The 26955-nt window shown below is 26.8% G+C and overlaps 1 protein-coding gene across 4 annotated transcripts in view; it reads right to left on the bottom strand.

Annotated features, from left to right (window-relative positions):
* LOC122503507 (autophagy-related protein 16-1-like) overlaps positions 1-26955 on the bottom strand; it is a 180477-nt gene that overhangs the window by 122334 nt on the left and 31188 nt on the right. The window contains exon 11 of one of the 4 annotated variants that reach the window (XM_043614093.1): positions 21446-21691. The exons of the other annotated variants lie outside the window; for them this stretch is intronic. Coding sequence (XP_043470028.1) covers positions 21641-21691 — 51 coding nt within the window. The 3' untranslated portion in view covers positions 21446-21640. Of the gene's footprint in view, positions 1-21445; positions 21692-26955 lie in introns of those variants that run through there. 4 annotated transcript variants of the gene reach the window in all.

The raw sequence follows: 26955 nt of genomic DNA, 5'->3' as shown, positions 1-26955 counted from the left end.
TCTGATTACAAATATGATTTTATTCTTTCAAGATGACCTCAAAAACCCCCAAGTAATAAGTTTTAACCCGTTGACTGTCGCTGACGCATATATGCGCAAAACTAAACTGGCCAAAAGTGATTCATGACGCATATATGCGCAACTTAAAGAAGGTGATTAAAAACTTCTTAAATGTTCCTGAAACCGGTTACTCGGGGGTTTTCGAGGTCGCTGATTACGAATATGACATTAGTTTTCCAAAGTTCAAAATGGCGGATCCAATATGGCGGACGACAAAAATAAAAAACTAATTATAATGGCTTGAAACTGAATACTCGGGGGTTTTTAGGGTCGCTGATTACGAATCTGTTATTATTTTTTCAGGGTATTTATCGAAATTTGATTTCACAAAAAATTATCATACTGATGTCAGATTAACCAGTTTCAAACAAATTCAATAAATTTTAAAAAATTTTCCGCCATATTGAACCAGATATTTTGAATTTTGAAAAACTGATTTCAGATTCGTAATCAGCGACCCTGAAAATCCTCAAGTATTCAGTTTCAAGTCAATCTGATCAATTTTTTATTTCGTTGTCCGCCATATTGGATCCACCATTTTAAATTTGAGAAACTAATGTTAAATTCGTAATCAGCGACCCTTAAAACCCCCGAGTAACAAGTTTCAGGCAAATTCGACGAATTTTGAAAAAATTTCCGCCATCTTGGATCCGCCATTTTGAATTTCGAAAAACTGATGTCAGATTCGTAATCAGCGACCCCACAAACCTTAGGGTACCAAGTTTCATAAAAATCCATTAAAAATTTTTTCAACACACTTTTGGCCCAAACAGTGGAAATCTCGTTGACAGCCAAAGGGTTAAGCCAATGCGAGTGATTTTTAACTTTTTCAACCACCACATTGAATCCACTATTTTGATTCTTGTAAATAAACTTCAGATTCGTAATCATCGTATAAATAAGTTAAAAAGCGTTTTTGCCTTTCTGGGTCCAAAAGTTATCCCGAATTTGTTAACCTGTGTAATTAATATTCGTATCGGAAAATTATTTTTATTTGAGTTAAACAGTTTTTATTCGAATCAAATAGTTTTATTTGATTTAAATAATTTTTTTGTGTGGAATCATTTTTATTTGATTCAAATATTTTTTATTCGAATAGTAATGGATAGTCGAGAAATATACTACACTGAGAAAACTGGAGTATTGGACTAAACATCTGGAGGGACAAATCGTTGATATTTGAGAGTTAGCTATTGGATAACAATCTAAATGTTCAAATTCACCATTGACAGATATTCGTGCCATTTCTCTAACAGAGGGACAAATTAACCATCTTGAGAAATCCCTTCCTTATCCGGCGCGAAATGAATAAATATGGCAACCTAACCCCTAAATTAAATACATAAAATGTCAGAAAAATAATTCCTCGCGCATCAGATCGTACACATTTTCTGCGCAACTTTTAACCCTCAGATATAATGGGAGAGAATATACAAGTAGATTTCCATTATCAATTCAAAATTTATTTTAGAAGGACTATTTAACTCTCTTCATAAGCAAAGGAAACATACACTTTTTGAACCTCTGAATTTGACTCTCCAGTTTTCTCAGTGTATTTGAATTAAATTCTAAATATAAATTCAGCCAAATAATAACTTTAAAAGAATGTAACTTTAATTAAAAAAATGTTCTAATATGAAATTCTTACAAATAAAAATTTTATCTAATGAATTAATTCTGACAGTGTTTGGAATTTCTTGAAAAAAATGTTAAGTGATTGTTAAGTATTAAAGTCTTTATTGACTTTAAAAATTATTAAATTCTACACTTGCCATTGAAAACAAATAATTTTTCAATTACAACATTTTATAACCTCATTACAGGGAAAATTTAACATTACCCCACACAACTTACACTAAAACTTAAAACATCGTGTAATTAAAAATTCGTTAAGTTCTGTCTTTTTAATGTAAAACAAGAACAACTGTTACCCTCCTTTTGTTAGATAAATAAAAAGCTAATTAACAATTAAATTCGTGTATAAAACAGAAAATTATCTATGTATTAAAACCCAACTCTAAAATGTGATTAAGCAACGCTATATAGAGTGAATTGAAATACTATTCAACATACATATATACGTATGTAACAATTTAGAAGCTTATTAATAGGTGTTTTTAACGTATATAATGAAATTGAATTCATGTCAAAGTTAGTTTTGTTTGCCACAAAAATGAAATATTCACTTGGATGAACAAACCAGTTAAGTTACTGAATCGTGGATACGGTCATGTTGAATTTTCACGAGGCAATGCGCATTTCAGAAATGAGCTCTGATTCTCGACTGAATATCTACATCTACAGGTTGTTCATTATTCCAGTCGCGCTATTCGGTATGAATGTGCCGATTTCGTTAGACCTGTTTTTGGCAGTGATCCAGAGCGTTTACGGCAATAACTAGGACGTAACAAAAAAAGAAGAAGAAAAAGAAAGAAAAAAAGTTTCCAATCCCTCTCTTGCCCTCTTCTTGCCTTTTTTTCCCTCCAAGACAGCCAAAAAGAACTTGTCGTGAATACGCGACGCTAAAGCTATTTAAAAACTTTTTTATTCTTTGAACCAACCAAGAATACCCATTTTTACTTAAAACGACTTTTAGTTATCAATGAAAGGAAACGGGGAAGATGACGTAACACAATCCACTTTATACTGTTCTTTACTCATCGATTAAGTTTCCTTTCAGAAAAACTTTAAAGAAAATACACAGGGTTGCAACAGAAATTTAATTTTCTTTTTCTATAACTTTTCTCTGATTTCCAGATAGAAATTTCACTTTTCCCTGGCGCCTATAAAAGCAAATTTAAGAAGAATTCAAGTATAAAGGAGATCATTTTTAGAAGCAGAAATTTTAAGGGTGTCGTCTATCTATTTTAAAAATTAAATTAATTACTATAGCTATAGCCATAGTAACAAAACGATTTATTTGATTCAAACATATTTTGTTTAAATCAAACATTGACTACTGATATATCAGAGTGATCATATCTCACATTACATTACATTCTTAAAATTAAATTTTTATTCCACTTATTTTTCGTCACTATCTAAAAAAATAATTATAAAATTTCGAAATGTAAAATTTAAGTTTTCAATTTTTATTTAAATCATTAATTTTTGAAAAAAATTTTAAGAAAAAATATTTCGTTCATTTAAACGATTAAAGCTTGTACTGTATAAATTTAAATCTTTTTTAAAATTAACTATAATTAATAAAAATATTTTAATTGTAATACTTTCAAAATTAAATTAATTTATATGAAACTTGTACCCTTTGATGCTGCTTGTACTCTAACATAGAATACATTCAATTATGACTCTTGTTGTAAAATTAAATTATTTACCATTTAAGTATTAAATTAGTAATCGATTTTGTAAAAAATCTCTAATGAAATTCTTCAACAAATTAAATTACTGTCAATTCACTTTCATTAAATTTTTTAAGTGAATCTAGAAATTTGATAATTTTACAGTACTTTTAATAAAATTTTCTTATTTTTCTACATTATGTACTTTCAAAAATTCCAGTAAAATCATTTATAAAAAATCAATTATGTTTAAAGGAATTGTTGGAAATTTCAATTTTTTTAAAAATTTTCAATTATTTACTGATTGAAAATTCAATAATCTTTAAAAAATTGAACTGAAATATTTAAAAAAAAAAATAATATTATATAAAAAATATTTTAAAAACCAAATGTTTTAGAATTTTAAATAAAGTTTTTCGAAAATACAATTTAAATAAGTTTCGATTTTAATTTTTTCAAAATTTACTAATTAATAGAAATTTCAATTGTAACTCTTTCAAAATTAAATTATTTTAGATCCAATTTGAACCCTTTTATACTGATCTTACACTAACAAATATATGAATAGATTCAATTGTGTCTCTTTGTAAAATTCAATTATTTCAAGGTTTCTAAGTACTCTCGAAAACTGAATCAGTGAAATTTGACTAATTTTCAGTAACTTTATTGTTACGATTTGAATCAGTGAAATTTCACTGAAAATCGCAGTTAAAAATTATTAAAATATCAGTTATTGTCCACTGAACCAGAATTTTTGAAGTAATTCTAAAAATTTGGTATTTTTCCAGTATAGGTACTGTTGATAAAATTCCCTGATATGTTCTGATTTTTCTGACCAACTCCATTTTCCCTGAATTTTTCCTCACTTGTGGCAACCCTAATATGGGCAAATCCACGGAACCGTGTGATTTCATGTTACTCCTCATTTAAACAATTTTTTTTAACATTATATAATTTTTTTAATGTCAATGTCTCTTAGATAACATATAAAACAGAATAGTCAAATAAAACCATAATTTGTATAATCTTCATGTAAAATAAATAGTCATATGTGTACTTAAAAAATTAAATTTGATTTGTTACTTTGGGCTTCTCTTCGACTTAAACGTGTATAACTTTTTCAGCGTAAATTAAAATCGTCCAAGAAAAGTTGTAAATAATTCTTCTAATATTTTAAAATCTATTCCATATCAAAAGAAATATGTGCTCCTTTATTAAAACTAAATGGCAGCAATTCAAGCAATGTTACTCCCATTTTTCAGTAACAGGAAGTCCAAGGTTTTCTTCATTTTGTGCTTTCAGCGGTAATGCAATTCTAATTTTATTTTGAATGAGCTTATTCCTTATGAAAAAATAAATAAATTGAGACCTTACTTAACCGTGTGCCTTTAAAAATAAAGATAATAAAACAATATTTATGTCTACACCTTCAAACGTGAATGATTATAAATTTATACTTTTTTTTAATGGCACACTTACAGCTTAAAAATAATCGGTTGAAACTTTGTGTGAACGGTAGATATTATTATAAATATTCATAATTCTAAATGCTAAATATGTATTCCAATTAAAACATTTTAAAAATATTAAATATAAAAATGTTGTGGAATTTTCATCTTTAAAAGACTCGATCTCATAAGTGTGAATATATCAGTTTTCAATTATTGGAAGGTCGATATGTTTGTTTATATTCAGAAATGTAAATTTCTAGAAATACGGGTTAGAAAATATTTTTCACAATGGTAAGCAAATAATCTTTTGATTTTCAATTTAAAAAAGTTTTAAAAAGTAAAATGTTAAGAATATTTTATGAAAATAAAGATTTTGAATGGTTAAATACGTTATAATTTTATTGTTTGCACTTTAAAACTCGTAAGAGAAATATAAAATAAATATACAAATAAACAATCATTCCTATTGAAGTAAATTATAAGAAATAAATAAAAATAGGTAAAAACATTTGTAAAAACTTTCTACTTAGAAAAATCGACTAGAATATAATTGATTATTATACATATTTCAGTTGTCTTCATTTGTTTTTTCAGTTCAAAAATGACATCTTGCCAATCAAAATTTCAATATACTTTTTTAATTACAATGCTTTCAGCAGTAAATAAAAATGATTCACGCACAGAAAATTTTGTTCTTGAATAAATTTCGAACATATATATCTAAAAATAAAAAGTGTGCTTGTAATTTAAAAATATTTATATTTTTATGTTTAAGGGGTCTTGTAACTTTTTTAGCACTAAAATCGGATGATTTTAAAAAATTTTTTGCTAATAAGTTTTAAAATATAATTGATCGAAAGTTTTTACATGTCATTGTGTATGTTAAGAAGTTTTAAAAAAAGGATTTCAGATTGGAAAAAATATATATACCTTCCTTCTACAGAGGGCGCTTTGTCTACTGGTAAAAATTACTTTCAATTACGGTTGTCTATGTAGCTCATAGCAGAATCATTGAAAATAAAAAAATCAAACATAATTTCAAAATAGATGACTTAATACAGGACCTAAACCTCGAAATACTTAAAAATATCAAAAATTAAGAAAATGGCAAGCTTTTGAATCTAAGAATCTGAAAAAACACAATTTTTTTAAACATAAATATGATACACAAAAAGTGTAATTTTGTACATTAGTAGTAAATAAGAGGTTTAGGTCCTGTATTAAGTCGTCCATTTTGAAATAAAATTTGATTTTTTGATTTTAGACGATTCTGCTATGAGCTACAATGACAACCAATAATTTTTACCAGTGACCAAAGCGCCCTCTGTAGAAAGAAGATACTTATGTTTTTTCAAATATGAAATTCTTTTTTTAAGACTTCCTAACATACACAATGATATGTAAAAACTTTTGATCAATTATATTTTAAAACTTATGAGCAAAAAATTTTTTAAAAACTTCCGATTTTAATGCCTAAAAAAGTTACAAGACCCCTTAAATCGCACGGTTCCGTGGATTCGCCCATATACAGAATTTTTTTTTAAATACGTATATAAAAGCAAAATATATAAATTGTAAAACAGAAGAATTGGATTCCTTTCTAAAAGTGTATTTCTTACTAATTAAAAAAATCAGAGAGGAAATGACATGATTTGCGGAAGAGGAAAGAAATTAAGTTATCCAAATGGAAGAATTATCATCAATCATCATTGGAAAAAAAGAAAGAAATTTGACGAAGAGCGTAAAAAACATAAAAACATACGCAATAAAAGTAGTTTAATGAAGATCTTAAAGGTGGTACTTGAGCACAATCTTTAAGCACACTTCCGTTTTACGGTAACGAAAGAAAACGGGAAAGGTGGCGAGTTGCCAAGTAACGCTTCCTTTATAGCTGCAGAATCTAATGGGTATTACGTGCAATCCGCTTTAATTCGATAAAATTGGTAGTCAGTGTGCCTGGCCTATCCTTCGACAGAGACACATACACACATATTTCACAAAAAAAAAGAAAAACAGGGATTTTCGAGACGCTATGTGTCCCTCTATAAGAGGTTAATTTCACAATTTTCTTTTCGTTTTTCAACGCGATATTCTGCCAGCGTGCTTGACATTCCTACTTATATCCACCTATTCCTATTAGGGATGTAAATGCGGTAATTTCACACGGTAATTACTGGGGTCGGCACGAAAGTAATGCCTTTGAAGGAGACTGCCTCCAGAGTGTCCGGTGTGCCCACTGTTACCCTGAAATTACCCCATTGCACGACATTTAAAAAGAGCCTTCTCGTTTTCCAACTTAAATTTTCAATTTCTCTTCTTCTTCTTCTTCTTCATTTCATTCATTTCAATTTATTAGGTAATTCCATTATCATTTCTAGCACTCTTTTTTATTGTTTTTACATTCTCATCATATGAGAAGGTATTAGTTTTGTGCGAATTTTGACTTTTGCTAATTTTATGAAATCCTCACGTTTTGGGGTCCCCTGAACCCAAAAAACATGGTTTGGCGATGGTGTCTGTCTGTGTGTCTGTCTGTAGACACAAAATTTTGTTCCCACACGGAGAGAAAAATCAAGCTTTCGTAGTTGGTACGGAATTAGTACGAAAGATATTCAATTTTTTGGAAACATTAAAAAAAACGAACATTTTTGCATTTCATTATGGATTGCTTTTAAACTTTCTATACTTGAGTATTACATGTTATTTAGTCACATAATTTTGCAAAAAAATACTATCCTATAACGAAGATGTAAATATAAAAATATTTTCAAAAGATCGAAAAAATTATAATTGATACGAATTACTATGAAGCTTATAATTCAGTAGTATTTTTGGGATCTCTGATTGACATTTTGACGTCAAAATAATGCAATTCAGAATTATTTGCTTATTATTATTATTATTATTATTATTATTATTATTATTATTATTATTATTATTATTATTATTATTATTATTATTATTATTATTATTATTATTATTATTATTTGCGAAACAGTGGCTAATTTTCACTAATTCAAACTTTGAGAGATGATAGACACTTTTATCAAGTATATTCCATAAAGAAAATATTTTAATATTTGCAAATTAAAAATTGTTTGAAAGAATTTGTTTACGAAAATGCTTAAATAATTTTGAATGCAAATTAAAGAGTCATTAAAAAAGAGTATTTCTAACAAGCTAACAAGTGTTTGTGGATATTATATAAAGAATCAGAGGAATAAAATTTATATTCAGGACAGAAAAGTCCACTTGCGAAGTTACAACTAATCTTTTCACACCTTCTTTAGTATTCTTCGTCTTTTATATACTTGTGAATGTTGATTCAATGCTTGTAACTCTCTTTTAATGTTGGAAAAATGAATACAGGCGGTAAAAGATAACGAGGTACTTGAAAAACAATAATTTCCTAATTAGAATAAGAAAAATCCAAAGAATTGTATTTTTAAATAAACGCCCTTTTTCTCAATAAGGTACTCCAATTTAAAAGTAAAAATTATCAATAATGCTTTTCAATATTCTTCAAAAAGAATAACTCAAGTATTTCTATAAAATTGTTAAAAACTTGAATATTAATTTCTCTTTTATTTATTTTCATATTTCAAATTAAATAGACTTTTTTCATTTAAGTTTTTATTTAACAAAGAAAATTTAAATATATTTTTTAAATAATAAATTTTCTGTTTGAAATATGTTGTCTTTTTAATAGCAGTTGATCATAAGAGTTGAAAATTTTGCTGCCATAAAAGAATAAAATCGAATTTTTCTATCGGACAATGAATTTTGAAAAAAAACAAGAGAAGAAAAACACTTGATCCATAAAATGTAAAATATTGAAGAAAAGTTTTCTCAAGAAAGAGTAAAAAAGGAGCGAAGTGTAAACAAAAACCAACATGAGTGACAACATTGAAATAATGTTATAAATACTACTTCAAATGATATTCGAAATAATATTCTCCAAATATTATTGAAAATACTATTTAAAATATTACTCTAAATACCATTTAAAATACTACTCAGAATGTTATTTCAAAAGCTATTCAAAATAATATTTAAAAACTACCTAAAATATTTCTCCAAGATATTAATTTAAATATTGTTGAAAAACTATAAAAATACTATTCCAAGTACCAAAAATATTATTTAAAATAATATTGTTGCAAAACTATTGAAAATACAATTCCAAGTATAAAAAATAGTTTTCATTAAAATTGAAATCATTACCGAGAATTTTCTATGGGCAAATACAAATAATGTTTTCAATAAAAGAAAAAAAGATAAAAAATGGAATTTTGAGAATGCAGGAATAAAAAACATTTTACATGGATATAAAACGAATTTAAGAAAAATTCAACAACCGCTCAGAATTTAAGACACTTTCATTGTCTTAAATGTGAAAAATTAAAAAAAGATTTTCAAAACCCGTTCTCTCTGAGATTATGCAGTTATATTATCACACCAAGTGACGTAAAATTGCTAGCCGAGATATAGTATATGCATACAACATTATATAAGCTTGACGATAATCCTCCTTTATCAAATTGGATTTTAATGTTTAACGAATGAGTTTGCCGACCGAAACTTTCTATCGCTTTGCGCATCATTCCTCTTTCATTATCCAATGTAAACAGACCACAAAAATTTCACACCAACTCAATATCGCTTTTCTTGTTCGGAGAATATAATATCAATAATAAATTAACATTAAAGTCACCTCCCCCGCCTGCATGTTTTTTATTTTTGATATGGGAGTGGTTTTCAATGTATTTTTTACGTTGCACACGATTCTTGGTTTAAAATTTCTTAGCATGTTAGAAATTTGAGAAAAGTGGGGGTAAATAATGCAGAAAACAACTTTTTTGGAATTTATCTCCATGTTTTCAAAATCATTACGAGTTAGGCAATTTTGGGACCCGAAATCGTGTTCAGAGGACAAAAGAATATTGAAAACCACACCCATGTCAAAAATAACTAAAAAATTTCTTTTTTCGAGTTTTTACCTTCACTTTTCTCCAAATCATCTATTTTTTTGGTCTTGCGTAAATGGATCTTAAAGTGAATGTTTTAAGTTTTAATTGAAGATCTCATGGAAGTCCCTAGCATAGTAGGCTAAAGAGAAAAATATATTGAAAACCCCTAAAAACAACATTTTTGGGTCTTCACCCCCACTTTTCTCAAAATACTGACGTGCTACACAACTTTGGAGCCCGCAGGGCTCGAACCAGTGAAAGAATTTAAAAATACGGACTTTACGGACCAAAAATGAAAAATTACGGACCAATTACTGACAAAAATATAACCAGTCCGAGTTAAATAAGAGAAAATTTTATTTAAAACTGTAAATTAAATTTTCCATAACTATAAAACATGAAGATATCGATAACTCCGACGAGTCTTCGACTCGGAGTGATCGATTTCTTCATATTTTATAATCATTAAAGATGCACTGAGAGAAGTCCGGGAACTAATACGTCCCGTGCGAGGCTTGAGTGATAATTTTGAATGTTCTTATGTGAACCCTCGATCGGGACGTCTCAAGCCCCGATAAAAAACGTGGAACGTCCCGAAGCGGGATTACTTACAACTTTTAGTTTCGGTCACGAGTTGTTCTCTCACATGCGGGAACAATGTTTGACAGACTCGGAGCGTCTGAGCCCTAGATTCGAAACATCTCAAACGCAACAAGAACAGTAGCTTATAGCGACGTCTAGCGGTAACTATTACGCCCTGGACTTCTCTCAGTGTGACTGAGTGATAAAATCATTTACCTACAATTCAATTATTATTTACAAGAATTTTTACAATATTTAATTTTACGAAAATTCAATTATTCGTAAATTCTTCAATTAAAGAAATATTGAAAAATAAAAACTTAAAATAATATTTAAAAAAATTCAATTAAACTCTTTCAAAAAAATTAATTTCAAAATTCAATTATTTCTAAAAATTCACGCTATCTTGCTCTAAATATTAAATTATTATCTAAAATTTTAACTGAAATTCATTTTTAAATCAATTTTTATTAGAAAATTCTACGAGAATACAATTATTTTAATACAAAAATAAATAATTTATTCAATAAAATTGAATGTCTCTTAAAATTCAATTCACATAAAAAATTTTATGAACAAATTTTTAAATAAATGAATTCTCTCCACGAATTTTAATAGGATTTTTAAGAATAATTACATTTTTCGAGAAATTCGATTGAAATTGTATTAAAAATAGTTGAAATTCTTCGATGAGTTTTATTATTTGTAAAAATAATTGAAAAGAAGAATTTTATTATTGTTGAACAATATTTAATTTTTGCGAAGAATATTATTACTCTTGAAAATAATTGAATTTTTCCAATAATTTGTAACTTTTACAAAATTGAATTTTTTTTCGTGTTTTTAACTAAACATCTTCTATAAATCCATTATTTTGAATAATTTTTGAAAAAGTTCTTTAAGAATTTTCAAATTCATTTGTTTACAATTCAATTTTACAAAATTTCAATTATTCGTAAATTGTTCAATTAAATATATATTAGAAAATAAAAACTTTAAATAATTTAAAAAAAATCGGCAATTAAAGTTTCTCTAAAAAAATTAATTCCACAGGATTATGACTTAAAAATATGAAAAATTCAAATTTTCAAAGATTTTAATCTGAAACCTTTTCAAAATTCAATTATTTCTAAAAATTTACGCTCTAATGCTTTTAAAATTCAATTAAATCTAAAATTTTAACTGAAATCCATTTTTAAATCAATGTTTATGAGAAAATTCTACTAGAATTCAATTATTTAAATACAAAAATAACAATTTATTGAATAATTGCATGTTTCTTAAAATTGAATTCTCATAAAGAATTTTATCTATAAATTTTTAAATACACTGAGGAAACGATTTATTTGATTCAAATATATTTTGTTTAAATCAAACTTAAAATATCTTTGTTCTACAGTCAAACATATATTTAAGTTTAATTCAAACATGTTTTTTGGTTCATTAAAAGAAATAATATAAGGGAGACTGGGGCGAAAAGTTAAATTTTGCATAAATGATTTTTTTTAGACAATATAATCCGCTTAGATGCACGGAAAAAATAAATTCTGTAAGAATTCCTGAATTTGTTCCATAATTGAGGATTTGTGCAAAGTTCCAGAAATTTTTAGAAATTCAATGTAAGTATATCTGAATCGTTCCGAACTAATTACGAAACGGTTTTTGTGAGACTTTAAAAATCAGCATTGTAAATAAATTCCTGGAGAAATACAGGACTGGTCTATAATATTATCGAAATTTTGTCGTAGAAATTATATTTCTTCTAAAATAGTATTTACAAGCGTCTAATCAAGGAGAACTCTAGTTTAAATTTCATAATAATTCGCGAACTTCATCGAAAGAAAAGATGTGCCTACCCCGTTTCTCACAAGCGCTGAATAATAGTAAAGTCTAGTATATAAGAGACTTCCCAGGTCCCTACAACCAGCGTGCGATTCAATGCGTCGTGTATTTGCGTTTATTTGTGTATAAATTATGTGTGCGTTAGAATATATGTAGGTAGCTATAAGTGTATTATGTATGTATGTGTATCCTCCTCAACCAATCACAGTTCGCCTTGCTTGACGAATGTCGATCAAGTATATACGCGTATACAAAACTTCTTTTTTTTATTTTCTTTGCTACGGAATTGTTCCGGAACTATTCTGTAGCCCTTATAAGAGCTTCTTCATATATGAAGCGACCCTCTGAATTTTTCCCGAACTCATCGGAAGTTCAACCGTCCAGACTATCTGAAATACTCAGCCGCTACATTTCGTAAAAACTATCACATAAATACCGAGTTCTTACCATATAATTCCTGAATATCTATTTTGAAAGTTCGACATTTCTTCCAAATAACAGCTCTATAATAATTACCGACTTTTGCTCATATCCTCAATTTCGGAACGAATTCAGGAACTATTTCCGAATTATTTTTTTCCGTGTGCAAATATTTATACATCAATATTGTAGGGCAACTTGTCCCCTACAACTTTCAATAAAAAAGTTTCTGATATTTTCGCATAAAATACATGTTTTGTCCTTTTTTGAAAATTTTGTTTTTTTAACTTTTCGCCCCATGCTGGGGCGAAAAGTTAAATGGCTGGGGCAAAATGTTAAATTCTATTTTTAGCCTACTAAAACTATTTTCTGATAGGTGTTAAGTAGTAGATAAGTTAAAGTATACGTAAACAAGTAATTTAGTTAATAAAAGATCTGTGTTTATTTAACAAAAGCTTTAGAACAGTTATAAAGTTAAAAAAATAAAATTTCAAAAAAAATAAAATTTTTGGTTTATTTCACGTGAACGGTCTTGTTTTTTGACAGAGTACTTGCCTAATGTCAAATAAATCATTTTTAAACAAATAAACCCAAAAAAACGAAAAATAAAAAAAAAATTTAACAACATATGTAGGGGAAGTGCGCCGGTTGTGGGCACCCCTACGTAAACTTCGACGGCAAGCAGACTTTACTGATCTAAGTATTGCAAGTCGTGTTCGTTGACAATACGGACTTTTCGTATTGATAACGAAACAAATATATGCATTTGTGTAATAGCTGTGAGCATAATAAAGAAAATTTGCATTAAATAAATAAAAAAGTAATTTTGTATTGTTTTCGAAGAGCAACATATGGGTGTAGATTCGTTCAGAAAAAAAGGGTTTAATTTTTTTTTTGCAGTGTTGTCATTATATTTTGTGATTTACCTTCGTGTTTAACCAAAATCCTGCATCACAAAATGTGTTGGTCTTTTTAAAAAATGACTGTCATTCCCGGTTGTGGGCACCTTTATGTTAAGGAGGCTCTACCATCTGACAATGATGTGGACTACTGTCTCATCTATCTAAACTTTCTGCCAAGGAAAGTGACAGCCGCAAACTCTATTAGATGCGATAAAAATAGTCGTTCAGTGCATTAGAAGTGCGTTATGATATGCGGGCCAGCTACTTCACATGCTAGCATTATGCTTTTGTTAGCGATGAGCATAGTGTGAAAACGTGTCATCATTTTTGTTCTTTATTCCGGCAAAGTCTCTTAAAATAAAGAAACTTTAATTTCTTCTTTATTTGTGTTGGTTTCCTTTAATATTTTTCCATTTTTAGCGGATTTTTCAAGGGTGCCCACAACCGGGTACAAAATTTTTTTTGTCAAAAAATTCCCATTTCACTAAATTTCTAATAAAACTTTTTTATTTAAAGGAATCAATTTAATTCCTTCACTGACAGTCACCTTAGACCTCTAGCTTTAAATTCGTACACATATATTTGTATAATATGCACATGGACAAATGTTATGAGGCAAAAACAAAAGGGTGCCCACAACCGGAACACTTCCCTTAAAAATACATTTAACTTTTCGCCCCAGGGTGCGTTTTTGGCTTTAACAACAAATATAAAAAATCTGACTAAAGATATTTAGCAAATACCTTTAGGTATCTCTTCAGGGGACCCAAATAATTAAGTAAAAAAATCGGGGTGAGAATAAATGCAAAAAATATACTTAAAAGTTGATATTTTCTTTTACGAAAAAATTTTCAAAAGTAGGGTGAAAAAAAAAATTTAATATGGACACCACAAAAATTAGCAGAATATCACATAACTCCGGACATTTATTTAGGGTGATAACACCCTTCTATAATTAAAATTGCAATGCTCTAACTATTTCCGTTCGAAAGATAATGAATTTTAACTGTTTTCACAATTTAACTTTTCGCCCCAGTGTCCCCTATTTAATTCAAACATAAAATTTTTAAACATATGTTTTGTTTAGATCAAAACAGAAAATATGTTTGTATTAAACATAATTATTCAATTATTTGGACAATTTATAACGCTGGTGAAATTAATAAAATAATTAATAAAATGGAAGAGGTGGAAAATATGGAAGATAAATTTATAATTGGTGGGGATTTCAATATTAGGATCAGTGAACTGGGTAAATTTCATGGAGTAAATATGGGTTGGTACGGAGTGTTCAAGATGCAGTAAGGACAAAATAATTAGCAACGGGGGAAAGAATTTAGTTGAAGTGATTGAAAACAAAAGGATGGATTATATTAAATGGATGTGCCAAAGGTGATAAAGAAGGTGATTTTACGTTTATTGGAGCAAGAGGAAATACAGTGATTGATTATGCTATTGTTAATTATGATTGCTGGGAGGTCATTGAGGACTTTAAAGTGGAAGATAGAGTTGACTCGGATCATGCACCTATTTGTATAAAAGTGGAAAACAAAAATTTGACTGCGACAAAAGAAAAGAATTTGAAAAATAAGATGATTAAAAAGACAGTCTATTCATGGAGAGAAGAAGATATAAGTGAGTTTAATGTAAAAACAACAAGAATCAATAAAACATGGAATGAAGATATAAGTGTGGAAGAGTTATGGTATATATTAAAGGAGATTGTTAAAAATACAGTGGTTAAAAAAGAGATTAAAATTAAACAATGGAGGATTGGAATGAAGAAGTGGTGGGATAAAGAATGTAGCAAAAAGAAGAGATCAGTTAAAAAAATTCTAAAAAAATGGAAAAAAGGATTTGTTGAGAAAAAGTTGTACGTAGAGGAAAGGAAAAATTGGAGACAACTAGGTATGTAAGGAGAAAGAAAATGAGTTAAAGAAAAAAGAAGAAATGGAACTGAGAAATGTTAAAAATGAAAATGAAGTTTGGAAGTATCTAAATAAAAATAAAAAAAGGAAATGGAACGAAGAGAATAGTATAAAGGAGGATGTGTGGATTGAACACTTTAGAACTTTGCTGGAAGGATCAATGGAGAGAAAAGTAGGAAAATGCAGGGAACTTGAAGATGTGATGGGTGAGGAAAAAAAATCAAGGACAAGGAAATTAGGGAAATGTGGAAGAGATTAAAGAAAAAAAACGTCAGGAATAGATCAAATCCCTTATGAGGTATGGATGTATGGGGGGGTCGGGCTAAATGATTTAATAGTGGAAATATTAAAAAAAAGTGTGGAAAGGTGATGGTGTACCTGAGGATTGGAATGTGGCTATAATAGCCACAATTTTCAAAAAGGGAAATGTAAATGATACGAAAAATTATAGAGGTTTATCGTTAATGCCAACTGCTTACAAGATGTATACGCAAATTCTCAAAGAAAGATTGGAAAAAGAGGTAGAGGAGAAGAAAATATTACCAGACGGTCAAGCAGGATTCAGGAGGAAAAGGTCAACAAGGACCGTATTGAAGATTTAAAAAAGAAAGGCATGGCAGCGATGAAAAGAACGTGGGGATTGGAGAAAATAAACTACGAGGTGATTGGGGAAGAAGGCTGATGTTATTCAATTTTTTGGTCAAGGGTGTATTATCGTATGGTGTCGAAATATGGGGATGGGAAGAAAAAAAAGAACTGGAAAAAATATTAGTAGATTATATCAGGTGGATTTTAAGATTGGATGTTCATACACCGAGATATATTTTATATAAGGAAACGGGTATAAGAAAGATGTGTATTGATTGGGCTGTAAGAGCAATTAAATATGAAGAACGGACAGCTGGGCATGGTGAAGAAAGGCTTACGAAGTTATGTTGGATGGACAAAAGGAAAATCGAAAAAAATGAGAGATATTCAGAGGAAAGAGAAAAATTCTACAATGGGATAGGACTGAGTACGATGGAAGTAGATAGATATAGGATTGAAGAAAGAAGAATCGATAAAGAAGTCAAAAGAAGAGGAACAGATATAGAAAATCAGATCATATTAGGGAAAATTAATGAATCCAGATATAATGTTAAATATAAAGGTGTAATGTCGGAGAACCTACCTCACTACTTAAAAAAGCGAAGGGAAGGTTGGGAACAGGAGACATTAGCTAGAATCAGGTGTGGAAATGTAGATAGAATTAACAGATATTGGCTTAATGAAAATGTATGGATTTGTAAAATTTGTAATAAAGATTGGTGTTCTTTGAACCATTTATTAACAGAATGTGAGGGTACACAAAAATGGACAGTAGGATTAAATTTGAATAACTTGGACGTTAATAAGATTGGTAGTAATATAAATTATGATAGAGAAGTAATTAAAGCAGTGTATGCCATAGATAAAGAATTGAAACGTAAAGAGATTGAGAATTGATATAAATGTTTGTAAATATATAGAATATATACGTAATTTTTTATAATGTATATGTTTAAAATGTATAATATAAGTATGGTTAAAAAAAATGTAAACCAAGTCCGTTTCTGGGCCATTAGGCTGAAATAAACTATTACTAACATAATTATTCAAACAAATAATATTTTTGAATAATCAAAGCAGTAGATATTTTATATATATTGGGACTTAGCTTACAAACTAATTTCAATTAAATAAAATCACTTAAAATTATTTTTCTATTTAAATTTAGTATAATGTTTTCTCATGCTGTAACTGAATACTTTTGATGAATTTTAATTAAATTTTTAAGAATTTTTTTGAGGAATTCGATTAAAATTATATTAAAAATAATTAAATTCCTAAAAAGATTTTTTATTATTTATGAAAATAATTGAATGATAGCGAAGAAATTTATAAAAAATTTGTAAATAAGGGGCCGTTCAAAAAAATTAGCGCCATTTTTTCTGCTGACCGAAACAAATAGCTTGACCCCCCTCCTCCCAAAAAGCGTTACGTATTTTTCTAACAGCCCCTAATGAAATTCCTGTGAAATTTTTATTTTTTTGAAAGTAATTAAAAGTTTGTGTAGAATTTTATTAAATTTTTTTTTAAATAATTGAATTCTTTTGGAAAATTTTATGAAAATAGTAGATATTGAAAATCATTAAATTGAGGAAAATTTTTGAAAATAATTGAAATTTTGCCAACACTTTTATTAAAATTTTTGAAAATAATTGAATTTCGGAGAAGAATTTAATTATCTCTAATATAAAAATAATTGAAATTTTGACGAGAATTTAAAAAAAATTTTGAACAGAATTGAATTTCCGCGAAGAATTTTATTACTTTTGAAAATAATTGAATTTTTGCAATCATTTGTAATTTCTCTAAAATTCTCTAAATTATATCGTACAATTTACGAACCTTTCATCTTTTTTTAATGAAATTACGGACTTTACGGACCTTTTTTCAAAGGGGCGCATGATTATTCCTCAAATTTTTTGACATAGATTTTGTTTTTCCGAATGACTATTTGTCATAATTATTAATCCTCCGAATTGCCATTTGACATAATTTTCAAACCTTCGAAATATTTTACATAACTTTCATTTATCGAAATTTTATTTGTCATAATGTTCATTTACTCGAATTATCAAGTGACATAAAGCGCATTTACTCGAATTCTCATGTGACATAACCTTCAAATCTTCGAAATGTCCTCTTTAAGAAATTTCATTTATCGAAATTTTATTTGTCATAATGTTCATTACTCGAATTATCAAGTGACATAAAACGCATTTACTCGAATTCTCATGAGACATAACCTTTAAATCTACGAAATGTCATATTTCAGAAATTTTAATTTATAGAAATTTTATTTGTCATAATTTTCATTTATTCGAATAACCATTTAACATAAAATTTATTTGTCCAAAATTCCATTTGACATAATTTTCAAACATCCGAATTACTTTTTACCCTATAATGCAAGTCACAGAAAGTTCATTTGTCCTAAAAATAACAATAGAAATGAGAAAAATATTTGAAAATTTCATTGTTATTTTTAGGACAAATGAACTTTCTGTGACTTGCATTATAGGTTGAAAGTAATTCGGATGTTTGAAAATTATGTCAAATGGAATATCGGACAAATAAATTTTATGTTAAATGGTTATTCGAATAAATGAAAATTATGACAAATAAAATTTCTATAAATTAAAATTTCTGAAATATGACATTTCGTAGATTTAAAGGTTATGTCTCATGAGAATTCGAGTAAATATGCGTTTTATGTCACTTGATTTTCAAATCCATTTCTTTACAATATACAATTTTACGAAATTTCAATTATTCGTAAATTATTCTTCAATTAAATAAATATTAGAAAGTAAAACTTAAAATAATATTAAAAAAATTCATTTAAACTTTTTCAAAAAAATTAATTTCAAAATTCAATTATTTTTAAAAATTCACGATATATTGCTTTTAATATTCAATTATTATCTAACATTTTAAATAAAATTTATTATTAAATCAATTTTTAGGGTTCCGTACACCTACGGTGTATCGGCGGAACCCTATTGGTGAGACTCTGTTGTCCGTAGCCAAATCGTGTCCCCCCCCCCCTAGCGGCTAAACTATTTGACCTAAAGAGCTCAAATTTGGTCCAGATATGTATTTTCACTCGTAGATTACAGGAAAAATATAGCGAATGTGATTGGACGTGATGGGCATAGCGTTGTCAAGGAAATAACAAGATTTTTGGCCAAAAATGCATAAAAAGTGACCATTCCCCCCCCCTCAACTTCTAAACTATTCGACATGGAGAGCTGAAATTTTGCATGCTGGTGTATTTTTACTCGAATATTACAGGAAAAATATAGAGAACTTGATATGTAATGATGGCCATAGCGTTGTCAAGGAAAAACTAAAAAATTAAAAAAAAAAATTTGTTTTCCCTAACTTTTACATTATTTGACCTAATGAGCTGAAAATTGGTATCCTAGTGTATTATTACAGTCTGACGACAAAAAATTTATTCAAGAAACTTTTTGAAAAAAAATCAAAAAAAATTTTTTTTTAATTTTTTTTTTTCAAAAAAAAAATTTTTTTTAATTTTTCTTAGTTTAAACACGTGGCATTAAATATTTTAAGGAAGAGAGTGAAATTTTAAGAGAATAAATGAGAGATTGTTTTCTGACTTTAATTTCTTAACTAAAAATAACAAAAAATTGGACAAGTGCGAGTTGTACTCGCACTGCAATGGCGGGTTCCGTACACAAATATTAAAACAATACTTGCAACATTTATCGGTAATTAGTGGAATTGAAATAAACAATTAAAAAAGTATATTAAAATCATTTGATAAGAAGAAATAACTAAAAAAATTAAAGTATTGTATATCTAATATTGTAAACAATAATAAGCAGAGGAACAAAATTTTCAAAATTATAGTTTCTCTGCTTATTATTGTTTACAATATTAGATATATACAATACTTTAATTTTTTTAGTTATTCTTTTTTATCAAATGATTTTAATATATTTTTTTAATTGTTTATTTTAATTCCACTAATTACTGATAAATGTTGCAAGTATTGTTTTAATATTTGTGTACGGAACCCGCCATTGCAGTGCGAGTACAACTCGCACTTGTCCAATTTTTTTTATTAAAAATTTTTACTAGAATTCAATTATTTTAATAGAAAAATAAATAATTTATTGAATAATTAAATGTTTCTTAAAATTCCATTTCCATAAAGAATCGTTATCAAAAAATTTTCATATAATTGAATTTTATGAACAAATTTTAATAAAATTTTTAAGAATAATTACATTTTTCGAAAAATTTGATAAAAATTGTATTAAAAATAATTAAAATTTAGCAATGAGTTTTATTATTTGTGAAAATAATTGAATCCCTAAGAAGAATTTTATTACTTGTGAACAATATTTAATTTTTGCTAAAAATATTATTAATGTTGAAAATAATTGAATTTTTGCAATAATTTCTAACTTTTACAAAATTGAATTTTTTTCGTGTTTTTAACAAAACATCTTCTATAAATCCATTATTTTTAATAATTTTTGAAAAAGTTTTTTAAGTATTTTCAAATTTATTAGTTTACAATTCAATTTTACAAAATTTCAATTGTTCGTAAATTCTTCAATGACAGATATATGAGAAAATAAAAACTTTAAATAATAAAAAAAAAATCTGCAATTAAAGTTTCTCCAAAGAAAAAGTTAATTTCACAGAATTGTTAGTTAAAAATATGGGAAATTCAAATTTTCAAAGATTTTAATCAGTAATCTTTTCAAAATTCAATTATTTCTAAAAATTTACGCTCAAATGCCTTTGAAATTAAATTATAGGTAATTTAAAATTTTAACTGAAATCCATTTTTAAATCAATGTTTATGAAAAAATTCTACGAGAATGCAATTATTTAAATACAAAAATAACAATTTATTGAATAATTGCATGTTTTTTAAAATTGAATTCTTATAAAGAATTTTATTAACAAATTTTTAAATAATTGAATTCTTTTGACGAATTTTAATAAAATTTTTAAGAATTTTTTCGAAAAATTCGATTAAAAATGTATTAAAAATAATTAAAATTCTGCAATGAGTTTTATTATTTATGCAAATAATTGAATTCCTAAAAAGAATTTTATTATTTACAAAAATAATTGAATTCCCAAAAAGAATTTTATTACTTCCGAAAATAATTGAGCGGATGGGAAGAAGAACTCGATGTGACGCTCCGCTGCACGCTGTATTGTCAGTCAAGAGTTCCAAATGCCGATAAAATTAAAGTTTGAAATTTAAAATTTTAAAAAGTGCTACATTATAGAAAATAAAGAGGCGCATCTTTTTTTCCTTTGAATTTTTTTATAGGACAATTAGTTTAAATAGTAAGTGCAAAAAACTAAAAAAAATTTATTTTTATTTTTCATTCAATTTTAAAACATAAATCATCGTAGTTAAGACAAATATTGATAAAATTAATCGGTATTTGATATACAAACTCGTTAGGGTCTATAGAAGACGATAACATATCAAAAAACTTAAAAATTATTAATTGTTTAATAATATTTAATTATTATTAATGATCTACCAGCAATCACATTTTCTTACCTTCGCCGACAAAAAGTCAGTGGGGAAGTTTCGAATTAAAAGAACTTCCAGTGAGACATTTGTTCTTCAATGTATAAAGATGTTTTCTGAAAAATTTCAAATTGATTTATTGAAAAGTTTAGAAAATATCGAAGTTTAAACAAATTGCGCGTGGCGCGCTAGCGAGTCGCCGTGTACACTGCAAAAAATGGCGTCTAAAAATAAGACGTTTAGACGTTTATAAACGTCTTATGTAAATAAGGGTCTTATTTGAGCGTCTTAAATGAAAAACATAACCTCCAAATACATGCATTTTAGAAGGCAAATAAGACGCTTATAAACGTCTAAAATGTGACCACGTAAACGTCTTAAACCAAGACGCTCTTTTTTTACAGTGTATAGAGAATTATATTCTGTGTATAAATGATCTGCTTCTCATAACTTTTACATATACATTTATTTACTATCGCAAATAAATTGTTTTCAATTTATTTATATTGATAAATTAAAATTGATTTAATGTTTAAATTAATAAATTTTTACTAAATGAATAGAATAAAATATTATTTATATTACCTATATGAATAAATATTTTTCTTATTAATTTGTTATTTAAAAATATTTTTATGTATAAAATTTTCAAATATCTATAATAATAATGTGGACAAGAAAATATTTTCAAACTTTCCATTTTCAATATTTAAATTTCTTATTTACAAATTATTATTGATAGTTCGTAATTATTTCGTTATTTACGTTACAAATTATTGTTAAAAATTTTTACGCTTTACCCAGTAAAAAAAAAACTAATTCAAATGAATTGAAACGAATTAACATTTTTGGTAGGCTCCAATTCGTATTTGTCACAAAGCGGGATTCACTTAAGCTCTTTGTATATTCAATTGAATTTAATTCAATATGTACCAATTTGTCCAAACGAATTCGCATTCGAAAGAAATGGCCAAGGAATGCATTGAATTCGTGCTAACGAATTGAAAAAAATTAAAGGCTCAAAACTTGTCCAGTGAATTGGTACGGATAGAAGGTTCGGAAGTTCAATACAGTTTCACGAATTCGGGAAAATTGCATCATGGCTCCAATTCGTATTTGTCACAAAGCGGGATTCACGAAAGCTCTTTGTGAATTCTTTTTAATTCTTTTCAATTTGTTTTCGTTTACTGGGTAAGAATGTGAAATATTACCTTTAACGTTATTGTTAAAATATGTCATTAGAACGAAAAAGGAAATATTATGATGCGTCAAAAGAAAAGTGGAAAAATTTAATTAATGTATATCTAGTATTTCATTAAATATGTTATTAAAATGCCTTAACATTAGTTTGAGTTATTTATTAACATTTATTAGTATTTAAAAAATATTTTATTTATTTTTATTTTCACATATTAAAATGTGTTTAATTATAATAATTTAATATAAGGTTTCAATATTATATATTACATTTAAAAAATGTTTAAATAATTTTATTATTTATTATTATAAAAGTTTAATAGAATTGAAAACAATTTATTTGCGATAGTAAATAAATGTATATGTAAAAGTTATGAGAAGCAGATCATTTATACACAGAATATAATTCTCTATACACGGCGACTCGCTAGCGCGCCACGCGCAATTTGTTTAAACTTCGATATAACGAGTTTGTATATCAAATACCGATTAATTTTATCAATATTTGTCTTAACTACGATGATTTATGTTTTAAAATTGAATGAAAAATTAAAATAAAATTTTTTTAGCTTTTTGCACTTACTATTTAAACTAATTGTCCTATAAAAAAAATTCAAAGGAAAAAAAGATGCGCCTCTTTATTTTCTATAATGTAGCACTTTTTAAAATTCAAAATTTCAAACTTTAATTTTATTGGCATTTGGAACTCTTGAGTGACAATACAGCGTGCAGCGGAGCGTCACATCGAGTTCTTCTTCCCATCCGCTCAATTGAATGTTTGCATAGAATTTTATCAATATTTTTAAAAATAATTGAAATTTTGCTAAGAATTTTATTAAAATTTTAGAAAATAATTGAATTTCGGAGAAGAATTTTATTGCTTGTAAAAATAATTGATATTTTGCCAAGAATTTTATTAAAATTTTAGAAAATAATTGAATTTTAGAGAAGAATGTTATTGCTTGTAAAAAAATAATTGGAATTTTGACGAGAATTTTTATAAATTTTTGAACATACATAATTGAATTTCTGCGAAGAATTTTATTACTTTTTCAAAAAAATTTAAATTCCGCAATCATTTGTAGATAATTTGATTCTAAAATTCAATTTTTTTTAGTGATTTCAACTAAAATTCATTTTTAAATCAATTTTAAATAGTAAATTTTACGAGAATTAAATTATTTAAACACAAAAACAAATAATTTATTAAAATTTGTAAATAATTGAATTTCTGTAAAATTTTTATTATTTAAGAAAATAATGAAATGTTCTTGTAAAATTCTATCGGAATTTTTTTAAAATAATTAAATTCTTTTGGAAAAATTTATTTTAACAGTAGATATTGAAAATCATTGAATTGTGGAAAGTTTTTGATAATAATTAAAATTTTGACAAGAATTTGACTAAAATTTTTGAAAATAGTTGAATTTTGGAGAAGAATTTGAATATTTATAAAAATAATTGAAATTTTGACGAGAATTTTATTAAAATTTTAGAAAATAATTGAATTCCTAAAAAGAATTTTATTACTTCCGAAAATAATTGAATCCCACACGGAGAGATATCTGTTAGGATTAATGCTCGAAACTTTTTATAAACTTTTTCCATAGATTCTTTGATGCTAAGATCCTAACAGAGAGCCTATTTATTGCTCAAGTCCGCCTGAATATTAGGCGGAGTCGACTGATATTCAGGCGGACCTCTTATACTTTTCGCTAGTAAGTGCTTATGCTATATTCATAACCTCTACTCTATGCATTATTCGCAACAGATTTCTCTCCGTGCAGTAAAAATTTTATTATTTATGAAAATAATTGAATGATTGTGAAAAAATTTATGAAAAAATTTGTAAATAATGAAATTCCTGTGAAATTTTTATTATTTTTTGAAAATAATTAAAAGTTTGTGTAGAATTTTATTAAATTTTTTTTTAAATAATTTAATTCTTTTGGAAAAATTTATGAAAATAGTAGATACCGATTGAAAATTATTGAATTGAGGAAAATAATTGAGGAAATTTTTTGAAAATAATTGATTTTCGGAGAAGAATTTAATTATTTCTAAAGATAATTGAAATGTTGATGAGAATTTTTAAAAATTTTGGAACATAATTGAATTTCTGCAAGGAATTTTTTTTCTTTTGAAAATAGTTCACTTTTTGCAATTATTTATAATTTTTCTAAAATCATCCAAATTATATCGTACAATTTAAGAAGTTTTTATCCTTTTTGAATCAAATTACGGACTTTTACGGACTTCAAGCAAAGTTACGGACTTTTACGGGATTTACGGACCTAGTTCGAGCTCTGCAATTCGGGGGATTAATAATTATGACAAATAGTCATTCGGAAAAACAAAATGTATGTCAAAAAAATTTTCGACATATTAAAAATTATATTAAAAAACAATTCGACTATTTAAATAATAGGATAAAGAATAAATCGATAAATTAAAAATTATGTTGAATGAAATTTCGAAAACTGAAAATTATGCGAAATGATGTTTCGATGATAAGAATTTCGATGTTTTGAACATTAGGAAATTGAAATTTGAAGAATAATCATGCGCCCCTTTTTCAAAAAAAGGACTTTTACGGACTTCAAGCAAAGTTACGGACTTTTACGGGATTTACCCTGAGCCTGGGATTATGTTCAGTAGACAAAAATATATTATAAACCACTCTGATATAAAAAATAATTAAAAAATTTCTCTTTTTAGGGTTTTATGCTCTAAATTTCACCGTCTTTGTAAAATAAGTTGCACAAATATTTTATTTTCTCACAAGTTTATCTTCAAATTCAGACTAATCTTATTCTTAAGACTCAATTAATTTCAGCCTTATATCTTAAAATAAGATTTAGTTTTTACTGTGTAATAATCATAAAGCCAATTGATTATTTGAAAATATTCTACGAAAGAAAAATATTTTGTTTTTTTTTCTTGAAATAATTATATAATAAATATCAATTTAAAGTAATAAAATTAATCACGATGGAAAATGTGCGAGTAGTGAGAAATTTATGACAAAATTGAAGTTATTTAAGAAAGCGGAAACTCTTTAAAGTTAAAATGGCAGAAATGCAGGAAGGAAGATAAACATCAGAAGCTTCTGCACTTTCAACAGGAATTACCACCTATATATACAGTTTCGTACCGTTGTCGTCTACACGTTCCGGTACCTTTACGCGCCATTGGTCACCAATCTTCGGAATGAAACTACCGGTCTTCGGTATTCCAGCACTTCACGACTAAAAGTTCCCGAGGGTGAAAGGAACGAATAGTTTCACAGAATAATCACATATAACACCCCTACTTTTGTTTGATTGTAAAGAACGGCACGTCCCTTTATTCTCTTAATGAAAATAAATACACCCAAGCTACTATTTTATATACCAAAGAGTCAAGATTAAATTGATATTACAAGATTAAACTTTCAATCTTGGAGATAAATTTTGTCTCCAAACTTTATTCAATGTTTAAAGTCACTTTAACTTACATTATTATTATTTACTTCAACTGAAACAAATTAATTTATTCTATTTATTTTATTATTAATCATTTTAAATAGATTTCAATAGCCTTTAAAATTTATATTATTGGTAAATAGTTAAAAACATTTTTTTAAATAAAAATTTCTTTTTTTTATAAACCATACTTTTTAATTCGTAAGCAACATTTTTTTACTAATTATTAGCAGGATTTTCACAATAATTTGATATTATTTTTCCTACGTTTTAATTTGATTTTTTTTAAATTAAAAATTAACAAAATATCTTAACATTGATAGTTTGAAAAATGAATTTTGAATTTCAACTTTCAAAAAAAGCTACATAAAGCTCAGGAAGCAGAAAATGAGAAATATATCAAGTTTTATAATTCATTTCTACTTTATAAAATTGTTTTTATTAAAAAATTTAATTTAAAATATTGTTATTAAGCTTGAAGAATTGAAACTAATGAAAGCAACACTGAATCACGCTAGACCCACAATCAGTAGAAGAGATTAAATTTAGTCAGACAGAAAAAAAAACTTGACATACTCTTTTTATTCTTTCATTGTTTGTGGAATCACAGAAAATTAGGTAATTCTTTCTGCTTTACTTCATTAACTTTTCTTATATTATTTATGTTAGTAGAATTTTAGATAAAAATATTAATTTTAGTTGTATTAATTAATAATAAG

Source organism: Leptopilina heterotoma, unplaced genomic scaffold (genome assembly GCF_015476425.1).
Source record: "Leptopilina heterotoma isolate Lh14 unplaced genomic scaffold, ASM1547642v1 Lhet_11, whole genome shotgun sequence".
Lineage (NCBI taxonomy): Eukaryota > Metazoa > Arthropoda > Insecta > Hymenoptera > Figitidae > Leptopilina > Leptopilina heterotoma.
The sequence above is the reverse complement of the archived record's forward strand: the minus strand, read 5'-3'. Positions and strand labels throughout refer to the sequence as shown.